This window comes from Protomyces lactucae-debilis (assembly GCF_002105105.1).
Source record: "Protomyces lactucae-debilis strain 12-1054 chromosome Unknown BCR37scaffold_15, whole genome shotgun sequence".
Classification (NCBI taxonomy): Eukaryota; Fungi; Ascomycota; class Taphrinomycetes; order Taphrinales; family Protomycetaceae; genus Protomyces; species Protomyces lactucae-debilis.
This window is the reverse complement of record NW_024468007.1, coordinates 214,276-231,177: the sequence shown is the minus strand read 5'-3', so window position 1 is coordinate 231,177 and position 16,902 is coordinate 214,276. Positions and strand designations below refer to the sequence as shown.

The following is a 16,902-nucleotide window of genomic DNA, read 5'->3' as shown; positions in this document are numbered from 1 at the left end:
TCAATTATTTCGACCAGATTTGAGGATTAAAAGAGAAGTCGCCTAGGGTCCTCAATGTACTCCTTCACCAACCTCAAGAACGTCACCGCTTCCCTGCCATCCACAAGTCTGTGATCATACGTCAATGCCAGGTACATCATGGGCCTGATCTCCACTTTGCCATTCACTGCCATAGGTCGGTCCTTGATGGCATGCAATCCCAGCACAGCAGTTTGTGGCAAGTTGATGATGGGTGTGCCCATCAACGAACCAAATACACCACCATTGGAAATGGTGAAGGTACCACCAGCCATATCCTCCAGCGTCAACTTATTGTCCCTCGCTTTGGCACCCAGTGCAGCAATTTCGCGCTCAACACCAACAAAGTCGAGCGACTCAATGTTTCGCACCACAGGCGTCACAAGACCTTTTGCTGTTGACACGGCGACAGATAAATCGACATAGTCGTGATAGACGATCGTGTCACCGGCACCAGGACCCACAATGGCACCATTGATAGCAGGTACTTCCTTGAATGCCTGACAACACGCTTTCGCAAAAGCAGACAAGAAACCAAGACGCACGCCGTGCTTCTTTTCAATCTCGTCCTTGTACAGCTTTCGCATCTCCATAACGGCACCCATGTCGACTTCATTGAAGGTGGTCAGGAAGGCAGCCGTGTTCTGAGATTCCTTGAGACGCTCTGCAATACGCAATCGCATGCGGTTCATCTTGACGTGCTTCTCGGAACGGTTACCGAGACCTTGTGACTCGCCTTGCGTAGCAGTGGAGGGTTCCTTACTTTCCTGCTTCTTTGGCTGTGGTGCAGGTTGTTGCTTCTTCTCTGGCTGTGGTGCAGATTCCTGCTTCGCCTCAGTAGCTTTTGAGGAGGAATCCTTCTTCTCCTCTGGCGTCGCGCTCGATTCCTTCTTATCCTCCTTCTTCTCCTCTGCGGCCTTATCCTTAGCAGCACCTTTCGTCTCCTCCTTTGCAGCTTCCGTCTTTGCACTACCACCCTCACCAGGCTCCATCTTGAATAAATCCTGACCCACCTCAACCGTATCCTCCTCTTGCGCCAACAACTCCGTGATGGTACCCGCTTCCGGTGCATTCACACTCACATCAATCTTATCCGTTTCAATCGTCGCGACTTCCTCATCCCGTTCAACAAAATCACCCACTTGTTTTGTCCATTGCTTGAGGGTTCCTTCAGATAGGGATTCCGCCATGGTTGGGACTTTGACTGTTTTACTCACATACCGTACACCCGCTACAACAGGAACGACGCAAACCTGTCGCAAAAGTGCTCCGGCTGCTCCTGAACGACGACCGTGGTGTGCTGCAATGCGTTGTTCATGGGTTGGTGAGACTTGACGGTTGAGGTGGTGAAGGTAGCGTGCGCGGGAGAGATTTGCGGGTCTGGACGCTGCTGTTCTGCAGACTCGAACGACGGCTCGCTGCATGGCTAGAGAGTAGTGAGATGGTAGTCTATGGGACTTGTTGAAGGGTCTTTCTGGTTGTTGGTTTTGTGGGTGGGATTGAATTCCATCGGAAAAGAAAGCCGCGATATTGCCCGGGAAGAGGAAGAGTAAAGATCAAGGACAAGGGACAAGCAGGGAAAGGCAAGGAGGAAGGGCTAGCTATGCGCTCTACTTGACATAGGCATTGAGTGCCTCGAGAACCTGCACAAGATGGTTAGCAAAAGGCTCATGCACAAAAATAGCATAAAATAGACATACCTCAATCTGGATCTTGGCCTCTGCAATGTCCTCCTCAGAGCCACTGCCTGATGCAATACGCTGTGCTTCTTGCAAGTTGGAGGTGATGGCCTAGCTGTGTTAGCATTTTGGTCTGCCTTGTAGTATCACAAGCCGGAGCCCAAGGAAAGAGCATACCTCCTTTGAAAAGTCCTCCACCTTGTACGCCTCAACTGCATTGATGGACAACTTTGAACCAGGCTGGACAATGGCAAATCCACCAGAGACAAAGTAATCCTCTTTACTGCCACCATCTGTGAAAATCTCAAGCACACCGGCCTTGAGCTGTTCGATTGAGGGAACGTGGTTGGCGAGGACACCCATGTCGCCGGATGTGGCGGGGATGTTGACCTGAACACTGCGGGACAGGTTAGCGATTGTAACTGAGTGCATATATGCAGATGCGTCTTCTTTTCGTTGCTTTTGATGGTCGCAGAACGTGCTTGACCTTCGTAAAAGCGAAAAGCCAATTCTCAGCAGCCAAGCATACACCCAGAAGACAGGAGAACATCGCAAACATCATCTGCAGGCAAGACTTACACATCCTTGTTGGCAAAGACAGCCTGGTGCGGCATGGTCAATGACAGACGAATCTTGTCAGTAGGCACAGCCTCGGCGTATCCACGCTTTGCAACCAACATAGTCGCTGGTGTTTGCCTGCTGGCTGCTCGGAGTGCGTTTCGGAACATGACTTGTTAAGATGTACGCAGCTTGTTGAGGGAGTAGAAGGGAAGTCGAAGCTGTTGTGTGCCGTGGTGTCGGTGCAGTCGATTGCAGTGCAGAGTTGGGAGGCGAAGGAGAAGGAAACTTCAGACTCAGTAGACACCCAAACCAACGACTCTACCAGTACTCTACCAGGTACTCTAGTCTCTGAGTGCTTCGTCTGCTTGGAGATTCATCTTGCTGGACATCTCAGATTCTTGAAGCTCCAATTCGACGAAAGCCGCATCCTGAGCATCCTGCAGTCAAGTACTCAACTGCATCAGCTATCGCACTCTCGACCTCCTCGACAGATGGGAGCTTCGAATTTTAGTATAGCCAGAACAGACCTCTTCTACATCTCTTACTCAGCTCACCAGCATCAACATTTCATTGGCTTGCGTGTGGCTCCTATTTCAACGTAGATACAGCCCAGACATTCCCATACACTTACATACTTGTTTCAATTCAAAATCATCTATAACAAGATTCAGCCAAGCAAGATCTCATTCCCGGCCTGATGCTGCTCCAACTCCGATTGTGGCTGCGGTACAGACCGCTGCGTCGGTGGTGTCCCCCGCTGCATAGCAACAGTCGACCCAGCATACCCTGAATCCCTCAACGACACAGCATCAGGCGTCTCACTGGCTCGTTTACCACCACCAGACATGTTGAATAAGCCCTGAACCAATCCTGCTGTGGTTCCAGCAGCAGGCACTGAACTTGGTGTTCGACTCCGACTCGGTGGTGATAGACCTGCAGATCCCGCACGAGATGATAAACTCGCATTCGCAGGAGCAGGTGCAGCATGTCCATCCAGAGCCGTTGACGTGACACGTGTTGCTACATCGAAGGATCCACCATGTATCGATGGACTACCCGTCACAGAACCCGTATGGTACTCTGGTCCAGCAACTGCTCCATTAGCAGAACCGTGCGAGAGCATCGATGAGAGTGGTACAACGGGTGATTCGACCGCAGTAGGGGCAGCCATACCGCTACCGCTACCGCTACCGCTGACGCCCCCGTCATCTCTAGATTGCATGGTCTGGATGGTACTTTGAGAAATACCCAATACAACAGCTGGTCGAATAGCGCGTGATGAACGACCACCGAGTCGTGATGCAGGACGATCGTCAAGTCCACCTGCAACAGGTGAAACAAGACTCGCTACACTAGCTGCAGGACTGCCACCCGACCGACCATTCGCTTGACTCATCACAAATGGTGGGGCAGCTGGTTGATGGATAGAGACAGGTCTTGAGCTGCCAGAGAGAAGACCGAGTCCAGTAAAGGCGCTCCGTTGACTACCCCCCGATGTCGGTGGTGGTGGCGGCGGCAATGGTTGACTTGGAGGGGGTGGTGTACCCGGTGGAAGCGAGCGAATGGAATGGATAGAGGCAGCGACACCCTCCTGTCCAATCAATGGAGACCGTGCGCCTTGACTACTCGCATTCGCACTCACAGGACCACTACCAGCGAGATTCATGTGTTCAAAAGCCATAGACATGCTTGAACGAACACTCGCTGGTGGTAGTGTGATTTGATCAGGCCTAGTGTCTCGACTCACGGATTGTCTACCAGACACGATGCCTGGGTCTTGAGTTTGTGCTCCTACAGAGCCAAAAAGCTGTGGCTGCTGCGTTGCTATTGTTCGTACTGCGCCAGCTCGAGGAGGCGCATACGTTCCATGTGTCAAGACTGGATCGAATTCATTCGGTGTTCGAGGTGACAAGCCACCACGAGATGAAGCCAGCTGAGAACGCTGCCTTTCAAAGTAGCTCTCGCCAGTTCCAATGCCTGGTACCAGTGAGGAAGCATGAGAGGCGTGTCGAAGATGCGACGACGCTTGTTGTGGTCTTCGGAAACTTGAAAAGCCAGGGGGTGCAAAACCTGGGCTAGTCTTGAGATCACTTTGCGAGCTGGCTGTAGATAGACGCCTACCGGTTGTCATGAGACTGCTGGCTGGAGATTGAGAATCTTGCATGATACTGCGTTCCTGTCTTAACGACGTACTTTGTCGATCTGAACGAGCATCAATCCAATCAGGAACATAAGTAATGCCATGCACAACAGATACAAGCCGATCGCCATTCTCGAGGTCCATCTCAACACGTAACGACAAACCACATTCGAGATTCGCTTCTGCTGTTTTCGCATACAACGTCTCCTTGAATGGTAATCGTGTACGTGAGTCTCGACGCGGACAAGTCCATTCCACGAGATAGACTTTCTGTCCATACGCTAATGGGCGTGGTGATGATTTCCCACGGAAATGACCGTCGCGTGCGGGTTCTGGTCGTGCTGCTTCATGAACGTAGAGGGAGCGATAAAACTGTTCCTCTTCGATCTTACCGATGGAAGCAAATGCGCGTTGATGAAGAGAAAGCGTGATGCTACGAGCTGTTGCGTGATTTGCAATATCACATTCCACTAGAAAGGGCAAGCCCGAGAGGAGGTGAGTATTGCAACGTACACGAAAAGCATAGTCCTGTACATTGGCGGCGTTGGGTCTTGCTTCTAGTGAAGTGAATGTGCGGTCCGGAAACAAAGCATCAACTTCAAGGACTGGTGCCGTGATGGGTATTTGGAACTGGTTCTTTTCCATGAGTTTTTCCCGGTTGAGCAGGCCGGCCCGCTTGTGTACAAAGCAAGTCATGTAGTGCTTGATGCGACCTGTTGCAAAGGCTTCCGTAGTGGGCGCTTTCGTTGGCTGTAGCGCAACAAAGCGAAAGGTAAAGATGGCCGTATCCTTCAAGGTCTTTGTATCATGCCCATTCCGTCCTGCGCCGCCAATATCCAAGTTTGGAAACAACTCGAGTGTTTGCCGGGTGAGCTGCTCAACATGCGACTTTTCACCTTGAGCCTTGCCGGCACCGGCTGTCGTTCTCTTGAGAGCGATATGCCGCCAGCTGCAGAGTTCCAGCTGGACGGAGGAGATTTCTTTGCCGCGGGGAACAGTCACCTCCACCATGCCGGAGATGTCTGCATCCGCGGCAAAGGATGTCCCATCGAGGATCACTTTTGAGATGGCGCCTGCGTTGGACAACACGGTGTCCATGTTTTTTTTGTTGAGTGTTTGTGAGTGTCTTGGGTCGCACAAAGCGCCGAAGGGGAAAGGGGCTGCCTCTCTTTCTCTAGAACCCTTTGGAGTCAGTCCCGTGCGCTGAGCTTCTGTCTTGCCCTATGTACAAGAGCCCTGGACTGGCGCTATGACCGTGTTGTTGCTGTTGGGGAGGAGAAAGGGAGCGAGAGACAGATGAGATCTCAGATCCACAAAACACTTTGACAGCTGCAGCATGCATCACACACAGAGTCACAGGCTATATGGGATAGCTAGATAGCTTGAATATACACACTCAAGACACCTGCAGAAGAAGCCCTGGAGCTAGTATATCCAGCAGGCAGTCCGTCAGAGTAGTTTATATTCAGCAGTCACAGCTACTCGTAGCTCAACAAGACTCTTGTGCCCATGCATCCAGCGCTGACTTGCCGCGCCCCTATCTCTCATAGGTATTGAAAGCGCAATCCACTATACTATATATTCCACAGCCTGTCGTCCTGCGCGCCTTTCTCTGTTTGTCAACAACGAGTCAAGTCAACGACCAAGCAAGTGACCAGTTCCCTTCTGCAGCCGCAGGACCGGCTTCTGCACACAGCTCATGAGCGGGCCGCCGTCCTCCGTTCATAGCTCGCCCACAAGGAAGAAGCTCAAGACAGGCGACCGTTTCATCCCTAATCGCACAGGCGTCGACCTGCTCGCCGCCTTCAACCTCGAGTCTATCGAAGCGCGACCACTCGCCGTCGCTGCGGATACGAAACGTCAACGTACAGAAGAAGCCAATCGCAACTTTAGTACGCTTCTACGGTCTGAGCTCTTTGGCGATACCATACCAGAGCCATCACTGCTTGAAAGGCATCGCAATGAGTTTAATCATACAACGCGCATCAAGACACCGCCACGGTCAACGAGCCCTGCGTCTGCTCCGACACCTGGTGCTGCTTCCACAACACCGAAATCTTCGTCTCGCAGTAATTTGTTCTCCTACATGTCTCCCTCGGCCCGGTCGCAGCATCATGCAAGTACGCGAACACCAACACAACGGTCAGGACATCCAGATCCGCATGGTGAAGTCTACTCCCTCTCACCTGTTCGCTTTGATTCACAACGACTCATCACATCACCGCAAAAACAACACAGAAAAGTGGCCAAAGTACCGTATAAAGTGCTCGATGCACCAGACTTGCAGGATGATTTCTACCTGAACCTCGTGGATTGGGGTGCTGGCAACAAGCTTGCCGTGGGACTTAATTCATGTGTCTACCTCTGGTCTGCGGCGTCTGGCAAAGTGACTAAATTGTGCGACACGGATACGATTGGTGGCGGTAACACACAAGCAGCAGGTCCCGTCACCTCTGTTTCATGGATCCAACGAGGCTCCCACGTCGCTGTGGGCACACACAAAGGACTCGTTCATATTTGGGATGCAGAAACACAAAAATTAACACGCACCATGACGGGTCATACATCGCGTGTGGGTGCCCTTGCGTGGAATGAATCTATCCTCTCTTCTGGATCACGCGATCGTCTCATCTATCACAGAGATGTGCGTGTGCCTGAACATCATATTCGCAAATTGACCGGACATCGCCAAGAAGTATGTGGCTTGAAGTGGAATGGTGAACAAAACCAACTCGCCTCTGGTGGCAACGACAATAAACTCTTTGTCTGGGATGGACTCTCTGATAAGCCACTCTACAAGTTTTCTCAGCACACAGCAGCCGTGAAGGCGATTGCGTGGAATCCGCATCAGCATGGCATCCTTGGATCTGGTGGCGGAACACAAGACAGAACCATCAAGTTTTGGAACACACTGACAGGCACGCAAATCAGTGAGATTGATACAGGCAGTCAAGTGTGCAACTTGCTGTGGTCGAAGAACTCAAATGAGCTGGTGAGTACGCATGGGTATTCAGAGAATCAGGTGGTGGTGTGGAAGTACCCGAGCATGACACAGATTGCGAGTCTGACGGGCCATACCTATCGTGTGCTCTATTTGAGCATGAGTCCGGATGGCACCAATATCGTGACAGGTGCAGGGGATGAGACGCTGCGGTTCTGGAATATCTTTGGCAAAAACCGGTTTGATGAGAGCCGGCGAATCAGTATCCTAGATCCGACGCTCAAGATACGATGAACATGTCTGTACGCAGTCTTGCATATCTCTACTGCCATCTCTGTCGTAGTCTAGTCAATGTTCACTGCTCATGACTTCTACCCCGGATCGGCTTCAATTTTCGAATCTAAAGCCGCAACAAATCTTCAATTGAGCACCCAAGACACACACCATATACCAGCAGTATGGCCTGGCGCAGCTCAGGGAGGACACAGGCAGAGCTAGTCATCAACTTGCAAGCCAACAACATCCTCAAATCCCGAGCACTGGCACGTTGTCTCGTTGAAACCGATCGACAACTCTACGTCTCAAGCGGCTGCGACCCATACAAAGATGCGCCCATGCCCATTGACGGCACAAGCGCAACAATCTCTGCACCACACATGCATGCACATGCACTAGAACTGCTCAACCTCGACGATCTCGTTCATGCGGGTGCTGGCGCGAATGGCAATAGCGGTGTTCATATCCTCGATGTCGGCTGTGGCAGTGGTTACCTTCTCGCTGCGCTTCATCGATACCTCCAAGCAACGCTTCCAGCAACACGCGCGGAACAGTCAGTGGTGGTAGGCATTGATCATATCCCCGAACTCATCTCTCTTGCCCGCCGAAACCTGATTGCCGATGGTCTCGGCGATGCGCTCTTCAGGGGTCGCATCATCCTTGAAACAGGTGATGGTCGATTGGGATCCCAGCGACATGCACCCTTCAATGCGGTTCATGTGGGTGCTGCAGCAGTCGATGCAGTGCCGCCGGCACTTCAAGAACAATTGCGCGCTCCGGGACGTATGGTCTTGCCCATTGGACCGCAGTATGGCGATCAGGCCATGACGGTGGTGGACAAGGGAGGTGACGGGACTGTCACATTGACGAAGCGATTCGGGGTCCGCTATGTGCCGCTATGCTAAGAATACATTACGGCGTGCTGCTGAAGACTGAACTCAAGACGCCCTTTTCATTCAGCAAGGTCAGCATGGTTTCCACGAACGGCGTATAATCATGAGCACGTCGTGCTGCAAGCATTGCTTCTTCCTTGCGCTCTGCATCTATTTGTGCGAGTTGAGCATCGATTTCTGCGAGGCTGGCCTTTTCTGGATCTGCATCATGGAGAGCGAGTAATGTCTGTCGCTTCCTTGTCAGAGAGACTGCAGGATCCTCTGCAAGAGCCAATAAGCTGAACCGAATTTCTTGTGCGCTGTATCGTTCAATGCGCTCTTGTATCATGGGCACGGCATTCAAATACCACTCCTCGGGTGCCAAGGTGGCAGAATGCTGGATGGGTGCTGGTTTGAGGCCATCGAGTTCCCAGAGATGCCCATCTTTTGGCAAATAGGCAATGAAATGAAATGCATCTTCACCCTCTTCTTGGTCCTCTACTTCGTCCAGCGTGATGACCTTGGTGCGTTTGCGTGCAGACGGACTGGTCTGACCATTCTTTCGCCTTTTGGTAGCTGCTCTTCGAGCTCGTTGCATCAAGTGTAAATCAGCCTCTGCCATCTCTGATCGTTTCGCAAATGCATTGTGCTTTTGTCGTAGTGTCTCTGAGCTCGCCAAGGCAAGTCCCTTGAGTGGCGCCTTCAAGTCTGCCGTAGCCGCTTTGAAGGTGCTGAGAAAGGGACCGACGTCGAGATGTGGGCAGTTGAGGACGATGTTGAGCAATGCGAGCGTTGCACAGGCATTGTCGGCCGTTTGATTAGCGAACCAGAGATCATGCTGATTCTGTTCCTGTGAGCTGACCTGTCTCCCATCTTCCTTTTTCTCTTCCACCTTCCAGCGAAACAGAAAGACAAAGCCGTGTATGGGCGCAAAGGAGCGCAATGTCTCATCATCCAGACTAAATACCTCCTTCGTGACAAGACCATGGACACCCAATGATCTCAGCAGTTGATTGAAGATGGCTGGCTCTGATTCAATCGTCACCCAACCTGGCCATGTCTCCCCTTTTCGTCAGATAGTGTGAGTATAGGGTGTAGGATCGCAATAGCTGAGGGTTGTGCGTACGAAAGTCTGGCGCGTCAAGTGGATCTTGAGGTAGCTCCGGCGTGTTCCCCATCACGTCGATACTGCCTGAAGACAGCTGCGCGTCAGTCGACATGCCTGGTCGCGTCTTTGCATGGGAGTCGCTGTCAATTGAAACAAGTCTCGACTGCAGACTATACTGTACACTCTTCCTAGCTCACTCGGCAGCATGGCATCCACTGCTTCATACGGCCGAGAGAGACAGCCGATGCGCTCACGACTCCCGCATCAGTCTCATACACGCGCACCAGCCCAAGCACCCCTTTCTGCGCCATCACATCATCCACCACCACCATCATTACCAAAAGGGCCGCATGCAGCGATTCAGTCGATGCGCGTCAAGCAAGGCAGTACAAGCATATCAGCTCTACGTAGCGTCGCTTGGAATGCGACCGGTTCAAGACTCGCGACAGCTTCTGCGCATGGCACTGTCTCTGTTTGGAATCCTGAACGTATCCCTGAACGCATGGTGCAGGATCCTCGGAGTAGTGGCCGAGGCGCTAGTACTGCTTCATATTGTTGGGAACTGAAAGGTCATGCGATGAGTGCTGAACAAGCAGCTTGGGATCCAACGCATGCTGACCGACTATGTTCTGTTGCAGCGGACAAGACATTACGGGTGTGGGATTATCGCAATACGCAACAACTGGGGCTCGTTGACTTGAAAACGGCGGGTTACCGTGTTGCTTATGCGCCTGATGGGAAGCAAGTGGCCGTGGCGACTAGAGATGGCACGATCCTTGTGATTGATGTAACAACAAAACAAATCCTACAAACATGGCAGGAAGAACGGACGGGTGTCAATGAGCTTGTTTATTCGCATGCAGGCACACTGCTTTGCTTGTGCATGCAATCTGGCTGTGTGCGCGTCTACGAGACTGCCTCGTGGTCTTTTCTGCATCAAGTCGGCAGTTCTACAGCTGCTGTGTTGTGTCTTGAATTCGACCCGAGAGGCCGCTACCTCGCTGTTGGAGGTGCGGATTCGATTGTGTCGCTTTGGGATCTCGAGGATTGGACGTGTGTCCGGACATTCTACAAGATGAGCCATCCTGTGCGCTCATTGTCATTTAGCCATGATGGCAGGTACCTCGCTTGTGGCTCTGAGGATCTGTTCATTGATATTGTAAGTATCAGGTTGCTCAGACTGAAGACGGCTAACAAGACAGAGCAGTGTGGAAACGGGCGAGCAGGTTCACAAGATTCCAACGACGTCTGCTGTGTGCAGCGTCAGCTTCAATCCGTTCAAATACGTCCTGGCCTTTGTCACAGACGACAAGGCCCTGCGTATTGCGTCGTAGCCATTCATAGAGACAATTGAATAGGATTGATGCTGCTTTGTGCGTTGTGGCATCTGAACTTTTACTTGCGACGTCAGCGGAGATTCGCCGGAGAAGGAGAAGACCAAAGACAACAAGTAACAAGCTGCATAAAGACGATACCCAAGGCTGGCCATCATTCTCGGCTACAGCATCACGCCTGTCCAGGCCATTCTTACGGCGATCGCACTGTTGCTTTCAACGTACCTTGCATTTCTCTTTCACATCATGTTCCACGATCAAGACAAGGACGAAGCCGAGGGAACACTCGCGCATGTTGGATCACGCGCCGGTGCACTCGCCAGCTCCCTATTTGACACAGTTGTGCAAGCGACCACACAGCTTGTCTCTCCTGAACGGCCCAAGTCAGCAGAACAACAGGATGATGCATTCACACCGCAACAGCAGCAACAACGCGCGCGCACGATACCCGAGATATCGCCGCAGCAAGCAGTATCAAGCCGTCCAGTGCGTCGAATGATGCGACCCATACGACCACCGCCACTCGCTGCACTACAACTAAAACCGACCCCGCAGGGTCCATGTTTCCTGACATGTGCAATAGCGGATGAGATTCGCAATTTACTGCCACAGCGATTACAGGTGCATGATCGCTGGCAGTGTATCTATAACTTGAACGTCCATGGTGTATCACTGGGTACGTTGTATCACCACTGTTTTGCGTATCGCGATCGATTGGGTGAACGCCCGGGTTTTGTTGTTGCTGTTCAAGATCGACAGGGCCAAGTATTTGGTGCGTATGTGAATGAGTATCTACGACCTGAAGCTGGGTTTTATGGCAATGGCGAGTGTTTTCTCTGGAAAGTACAATCAGCACATCCTGGACCGGCCTCAGAATATAGTGGCGTTGCGGCAATACGATTCAAGGCGTATCCGTGGACAGGTATGAATGACTACCAGCTGTACTGCACGCCGTCATTCATTTCGTTTGGTGGTGGGAATGGGAAGTATGGGTTATGGCTCGATGACCGGCTCGAGCAAGGGGTGAGTGGCATGACGGAGACGTTTGGGAATGAGTCGCTGTGTGATGGGGTGGAGGAGGGCCGTCGATTCGAAGTGGTGTCGGTTGAGGTTTGGAAGGTGTAGCTTTGGCTGTCTGCATTTATATGAGCTATCTGGTATGCAATACGACTGATAGTCTACTACTATTTCACTGCTGACTGCTGTGTCGCCAATTCTTGCCGTGTTTTGCAATTTGAGTTTGACCGTTGCAGCAGCTGGAATCGGATCTGGAGGAAGAAAGCGCCCGAGGAGCAGCAGTCAGCAGCCAGCACTGGCCCAGCAGCCAGCAAGAGCAACTCAGAGCAAGAGCGGAACTTGTCCAGCCATTACGCAGCCAATTTCGCACAAGGCAGCAGCAGCACACCAGGCCTCTCCAACGCTCCCCTTAACCTACTCGACACACACACACATCCTCGTACAAGACTCGCAAATCATCATGCCTGCCCTCACCAACCTCGAACAGCTCACGGCCCTCGTCAAGCGACAAGGCGACTACATCGAGGGATCCGGCTTCAAGAAGCAAGGCAACTGGGCCGCTAGAAACGCAGGTATCGTCCTTGTCTTTTGTATCGCTGCTGTCCTCATCCTCGGCGTCATCTTCTTCACTGTAAGTTGGAACCTCTCTCTCTCCTCTCTCCTACTCTTTGCACTCAGCCCTCTGAGGCCTGACCTGTGGCTCGAGCTGGCATGTCACAGTTTGTGCTGATCGGGGTGCTCGGCAGGATAACCTTGGCATCGGCCATTCTTGCCCAAACTGTGCACCGGCCAGCCAACGGCATTCAGTAAGCTTTCAGCCTGCGAGACTTTGTTCAAATCAAGTTGAAGCCTGAGAGCTCACAGCCTATCGAGAGATGGAGAGACCATACCCTGTTCATGCTAACACCCAACTCAGGTTAGCGGCAAGATGAAGAAGCGCCGAGAGCGTGCTGAGGCTGCCAAGGCCCGTGCAGGCGCATAAGATGTTTATTGTTCAAAGCAACAGACTGTTGACACTGCTATCATTACTGAAATAGGCATTGGCTGAGTGAAGAATGCTTGAACTTGAAGTGTGCTTCACTAGCTGTGGCCCATATTCAGTCTTTGAGGACCCTGGACTTTTGTCTCATCGACAGCAGCTATATTGACATATACATGTACTTAATCCTGACTGCCCACAAGCTTGTATCTGAGAACAGATTGAGCCATTTCATGCAACAGGCCAGCACCAGCTGCACTATACGCCGGTATCGACTGTTTCTTGGCTGTGGTTGCGTGGCTGGGTTGACTGCGCATCAGATTCGCGACACGTCAAGCGTGACAAGACACGACATCAAGCCCGAACTCTGCACAAAAGCCCTGAACCTGTAGCTTATCTTCCAGACTCAATTACCAGACTTGCTGACAATTGCTCTCAAAGCTCAGTCAAACTCAGCTAGTTCCAATATACTCACACCTCTCTGAGACTGTGAACCAACGCATCGACACACCATGTTCTCTAGCTTCCTCAAGAACGTTGTCGATGCCGTAGCGCCCAATCCAAATGACCAACGCCATCAGGCTAATCCCACACACGGCTTTCGCGTTCTCAAAGTCAAAGAAGGCAGTCCGAGTGCCGCTCAAAAGATTGAATCCTTCTACGATTTTGTCGTTGCTTGTGATGGCGTCAAGCTCAATGACGATGCATCCTGGTTGCAACAATACCTGACTAATGCACAACGTCCCATTACACTCTCTCTTTGGTCTGCAAAAGGTGGGACCTTGCGTGATGTCATCTTGCCACCACCGACATTGACTGGTAAGCCTGTTGGTTTATCGCTTCGTTGGTGTCCCACGGCGCCAACAACAGAGAACGTCTATCACATCTTGGACGTTGCAGCACGCTCACCCGCCGCTGTTGCTGGGTTACGACCGCATGAGGACTTTATCGTCGGTACACCAGAAGGTCTTGTCCGTGGTGAATCTGGCCTTGGCGAGCTCATTGAAGATGTATGCTCTCCTCCCTTCCTCCCTAATGTCGAAACTTGTTTGCTAATGTTCCTTCAAGCATTTAGACAAGCCATTACAGTTATACGTCTTCAACGCCTACCACAACGCAACACGTCTCGTGACACTCACACCATCACGCACATGGGGCGGTCAAGGCGCCATGGGTTGTGGTATTGGTTTCGGTGCCTTGCATCGACTTCCAAAACCACTGACACAAGGTGAACCTGCAAAAGAAGGTCAAACGTTATTTGAGAATCCACGAGCAAGTCTCGATGCTGGAGATGGGTTCATGACGGGTGCGCAATTGGCTGCGACAGGTGGTACGGTCGGTGCGACAACGACAGCTGTGCCTGCTGCGCCTGTCGCTGGTGCAGTAGGGGTTGCGAAACCAAAGAAGAAGACACGTATGACGAGTGCGGATATTGAAGCGATGATGAATGAAGGCGAGGAAGAACGAGCGACAGAGACAGGAACGACTTCTACAAAGCTCGATCTGACGACACCACCACCACCTGTCGCGGCAACCAAGAAGACGACACAGGTAGCGGATGACAAGGAAGACGAAAAGGCCGATAGCAAGGAGTCGTAGACACTATTCATACCGCTCTACAGCATTTTCAGATTACAACGGCTTGGCTTTCTTGGCGAGTTCATGCGCGCCTTGACGGTCTGGTTCATCCTTGCCGAGGGATTGTGCGTCTATGCGAACAGAAGGTCCGTCAGGAAGTCTCTCTGCTTCATGCTTGGCCGCATGCTGTGTTGTTGTGCTGCTTGCTGGCTAAAGAATCGCATGTTAGACTGGTCGTAGAAAGAAAATGGAATGACGATGTACCTTATCTTCGAGACTGACAGCTGGACCATCGACCTTTGTCGTTGCTGAGACTGCATGTTGATCTCTCTTGGCGTCTGACATGGCTTTTGTCTGTTTGTGTGTTGTGTCGGCAGGATAGAGAGAGTTGCTGATGTCATTCTTGACGTGGGTGCAGTACACACGACCAGCAGAACCAATTACAACGGATTGATCATGGAAATAGGAAAGACAAGGAGAGGAATAGAGTAGCAATGATTAGACGACATGAGACGAGTGTGTTTGAACGACGAAAAAGTATGAGAAAGGGGGTTGCAAGACAAGAGAAAACGAAACTTGGAGGAAGGACGACCTTGTTTTGTGTAATTCCCAGTTAAAATCTTGCCCTACTTCCCTAGTGGCGCCCAGAGAGGAACTTGCGTAGAAGGCGATGAACGGCCTTGGCTCGTTGTCTTTGTAAAACGAGTATTGCGAAAAAGTGGATTGTCGTTCTTCTTCAATGATGAGCACAATCGACAGGAGAAAGAAGGATAGCCAAGAAGTATGGGGTTGATTTTGAGGAGCGCGAAGAAGGAGGAAAGCGAGGGAGAGAGGGAGAAAAGGATGAACAAAAAAACAAAAGAAACAAATCACTTCTTCTGCTTCCTCGGCGGCGTCACAGGCCTGCCAGAGCCCATACCACCGTACTGGTACTTCTGCTTCTTCTCTGCCGGTTTGAGAATCTGGAAACTGCATAGCAAGCTTTCATCCACAGACATCATGGCGCCTGCATTGTCAAATTCACCACAATAGTTTGGTGCAGAAAAGAGTGTCACCAATTGCCGCTTGGAGAAGAACTCATACCCATCCTCCACAACCTGATGCGCACGGCAAATCAAGTCCATATCGTGCTTTTGCAAAAATCGAGAAACAACATCTGGCCCGAATGTGAAGGACACGCCGCGGTCGTTTTCGCTCCATCCGGTGATATCCTTGTCTGGATCCGACCAGAGCAGATCGCATAGCAAGCCTGGTTTGGTTAGTTGTGGTCATGTCACAAGGAAGGCAAACCGGTATCAGGCACATCAGTGGGCCTCATGACCCTCCTGATCTGCTCCATTGAGTTGAGATCCGGCGAGAGACCACCGTGCATTGTAAAGATCTTTTCATCGATAATGGCAGCAATGGGCAGACAGTTGAAACAATCTGTGAATGTCTTCCATAGCTTGATGTTGTAACGTCTTTTGCCTGTTCTTGTCAGCGCGATGCATTTTCAAAGAATGCAAATCTTACACTCATCGTAAAAGCCGTAAATTCGGTTGATGCTAGCGCATTCGTGGTTACCGCGAAGGATGAAGAAGTTTTCCGGGTACTTGATCTTATAGGCGAGCAAGAGACAGATTGTCTCGAGCGATTGTTTCCCCCGATCAACGTAATCTCCCAGGAAGAGGTAATTGGCCTCCGGTGGGAAGCCGCCATACTCAAACAAACGGAGAAGGTCGTAGTACTGCCCGTGGATATCGCCGCAAATCTTGATGGGCGCTTCGAGTTCAAGCAGGATCGGTTGGTTGATGAAGATTTCCCTTGCTTTTGTGCATAGAAACTTGATTTCATACTCTGGCAGCTGGACTTGCTTGCCCGGTCGCGAGCCTCGCACTTCGAGAAGGCGTGCAATCACCTGATCGATATCAATTTCTGTGTTGGACTAGAGAGATGGGTTAGCCGTGTGTTCTGGAAGATGGTGCAACTTACTGCTTCCATTGGACTTGCTTGGAATCAACGAGAAAGAGGCAGGGGACGTGAAGGAATGGTGATTCGGCAATGAAGACGCGTCGAAAACCAATGGGTTCGTTCTGTAGGTTGCGCTGTGCTGGCCTTCTCTTTGTTGTTTAAAGAAAGGGAAGCTTGGGAAAACACAAGGAAACGAGCGAAGGTCGGGAGGAGACGAGTCGCGGGAAGAGGATTGAGAAGATGAGGAGATGCCCTTGCTAGGTGGATCTGCTGTGGTGGGCTGACGAGGGGAGAAGTCTCTTGTGCACACTTGTTGTTGGGAGAGTTTTTGGAGCGGACGGAAGCGGGTGACGAGCAAAGAGAAAGAGGCCTTTTTCTTTTCGCTCCTCTGGATAAATGGGTAAGGGCTGCTGATGGAGGGACTGGCAAGACACAGGAGAGGGCTGAGT

The 16,902-nt window shown here is 51.5% G+C and overlaps 11 protein-coding genes across 11 annotated transcripts; 6 read left to right on the top strand and 5 right to left on the bottom strand.

The window, feature by feature from the left end:
* Window positions 1-26: 26 nt before the first annotated feature.
* On the bottom strand, window positions 27-1,517 carry BCR37DRAFT_370089 (uncharacterized protein; the record flags this gene model as incomplete). Its single annotated transcript, XM_040868324.1, has 2 exons — window positions 782-1,517; window positions 27-742 (listed from the first exon to the last, which is right to left on the bottom strand). The coding sequence occupies exons 1-2, from the start codon at window positions 1,440-1,442 to the stop codon at window positions 27-29; spliced, it is 1,377 nt and encodes a 458-aa protein (XP_040723859.1). The 5' UTR covers window positions 1,443-1,517.
* A 111-nt stretch (window positions 1,518-1,628) lies between these two features.
* Window positions 1,629-2,557, bottom strand: BCR37DRAFT_399882 (F1 complex, delta/epsilon subunit of ATPase; the record flags this gene model as incomplete). The annotated part of the gene is made up of 4 exons (XM_040871787.1): window positions 2,277-2,557; window positions 1,875-2,094; window positions 1,719-1,808; window positions 1,629-1,661 (listed from the first exon to the last, which is right to left on the bottom strand). The coding sequence occupies exons 1-4, from the start codon at window positions 2,423-2,425 to the stop codon at window positions 1,629-1,631; spliced, it is 492 nt and encodes a 163-aa protein (XP_040723858.1). The 5' UTR covers window positions 2,426-2,557.
* A 270-nt stretch (window positions 2,558-2,827) lies between these two features.
* BCR37DRAFT_381670 (uncharacterized protein) lies at window positions 2,828-5,676 on the bottom strand. The gene has a single exon (XM_040869741.1). The coding sequence runs from the start codon at window positions 5,494-5,496 to the stop codon at window positions 2,926-2,928; it is 2,571 nt and encodes an 856-aa protein (XP_040723857.1). The 5' UTR covers window positions 5,497-5,676; the 3' UTR covers window positions 2,828-2,925.
* A 448-nt stretch (window positions 5,677-6,124) lies between these two features.
* BCR37DRAFT_340946 (WD40-repeat-containing domain protein) lies at window positions 6,125-7,573 on the top strand (the record flags this gene model as incomplete). Its single annotated transcript, XM_040867380.1, has 1 exon — window positions 6,125-7,573. A coding segment is annotated over one exon (1,449 nt), but the record flags the coding sequence as incomplete, so codon positions are not given.
* A 224-nt stretch (window positions 7,574-7,797) lies between these two features.
* Window positions 7,798-8,520, top strand: BCR37DRAFT_349866 (L-isoaspartate O-methyltransferase; the record flags this gene model as incomplete). Its single annotated transcript, XM_040867961.1, has 1 exon — window positions 7,798-8,520. The coding sequence occupies one exon, from the start codon at window positions 7,798-7,800 to the stop codon at window positions 8,518-8,520; it is 723 nt and encodes a 240-aa protein (XP_040723855.1).
* Window positions 8,521-8,527: 7 nt separating this feature from the next.
* Window positions 8,528-9,535, bottom strand: BCR37DRAFT_349671 (ubiquitin carboxyl-terminal hydrolase; the record flags this gene model as incomplete). The annotated part of the gene is made up of 2 exons (XM_040867941.1): window positions 8,528-8,973; window positions 9,043-9,535. Coding segments are annotated over 2 exons (939 nt in total), but the record flags the coding sequence as incomplete, so codon positions are not given.
* A 427-nt stretch (window positions 9,536-9,962) lies between these two features.
* On the top strand, window positions 9,963-10,972 carry BCR37DRAFT_370078 (putative THO complex subunit; the record flags this gene model as incomplete). Its single annotated transcript, XM_040868323.1, has 3 exons — window positions 9,963-10,083; window positions 10,129-10,754; window positions 10,798-10,972. The coding sequence occupies 3 exons, from the start codon at window positions 9,963-9,965 to the stop codon at window positions 10,927-10,929; spliced, it is 879 nt and encodes a 292-aa protein (XP_040723853.1). The 3' UTR covers window positions 10,930-10,972.
* A 455-nt stretch (window positions 10,973-11,427) lies between these two features.
* On the top strand, window positions 11,428-12,054 carry BCR37DRAFT_349856 (TLD-domain-containing protein; the record flags this gene model as incomplete). Its single annotated transcript, XM_040867960.1, has 1 exon — window positions 11,428-12,054. One exon carries the CDS (start codon window positions 11,428-11,430, stop codon window positions 12,052-12,054), a length of 627 nt encoding a protein of 208 aa, XP_040723852.1.
* A 352-nt stretch (window positions 12,055-12,406) lies between these two features.
* Window positions 12,407-12,928, top strand: BCR37DRAFT_394202 (uncharacterized protein; the record flags this gene model as incomplete). The annotated part of the gene is made up of 2 exons (XM_040871426.1): window positions 12,407-12,577; window positions 12,863-12,928. 2 exons carry the CDS (start codon window positions 12,407-12,409, stop codon window positions 12,926-12,928), a joined length of 237 nt encoding a protein of 78 aa, XP_040723851.1.
* Window positions 12,929-13,275: 347 nt separating this feature from the next.
* On the top strand, window positions 13,276-14,572 carry BCR37DRAFT_381667 (GRASP55/65 PDZ-like domain-containing protein). Its single transcript, XM_040869740.1, has 3 exons — window positions 13,276-13,313; window positions 13,367-13,935; window positions 13,994-14,572. The coding sequence occupies exons 2-3, from the start codon at window positions 13,438-13,440 to the stop codon at window positions 14,522-14,524; spliced, it is 1,029 nt and encodes a 342-aa protein (XP_040723850.1). The 5' UTR covers window positions 13,276-13,313; window positions 13,367-13,437; the 3' UTR covers window positions 14,525-14,572.
* Window positions 14,573-15,372: 800 nt separating this feature from the next.
* Window positions 15,373-16,483, bottom strand: BCR37DRAFT_394199 (Metallo-dependent phosphatase-like protein; the record flags this gene model as incomplete). The annotated part of the gene is made up of 4 exons (XM_040871425.1): window positions 15,373-15,752; window positions 15,794-15,970; window positions 16,016-16,427; window positions 16,475-16,483. 4 exons carry the CDS (start codon window positions 16,481-16,483, stop codon window positions 15,373-15,375), a joined length of 978 nt encoding a protein of 325 aa, XP_040723849.1.
* Window positions 16,484-16,902: the final 419 nt, after the last annotated feature.

What these genes read in the sequence shown, in the direction of transcription:
- BCR37DRAFT_381670 (XM_040869741.1), bottom strand. Translation starts at nt 5,496, where the DNA reads ATGGACACCGTGTTGTCCAACGCAGGCGCCATCTCAAAAGTGATCCTC.
- BCR37DRAFT_381667 (XM_040869740.1), top strand. Translation starts at nt 13,438, where the DNA reads ATGTTCTCTAGCTTCCTCAAGAACGTTGTCGATGCCGTAGCGCCCAAT. An exon ending in TTGGCGAGCTCATTGAAGAT is followed by an intron (nt 13,936 to 13,993) that starts GTATGCTCTCCT and finishes TGTTCCTTCAAG; the next exon opens with CATTTAGACAAGCCATTACA.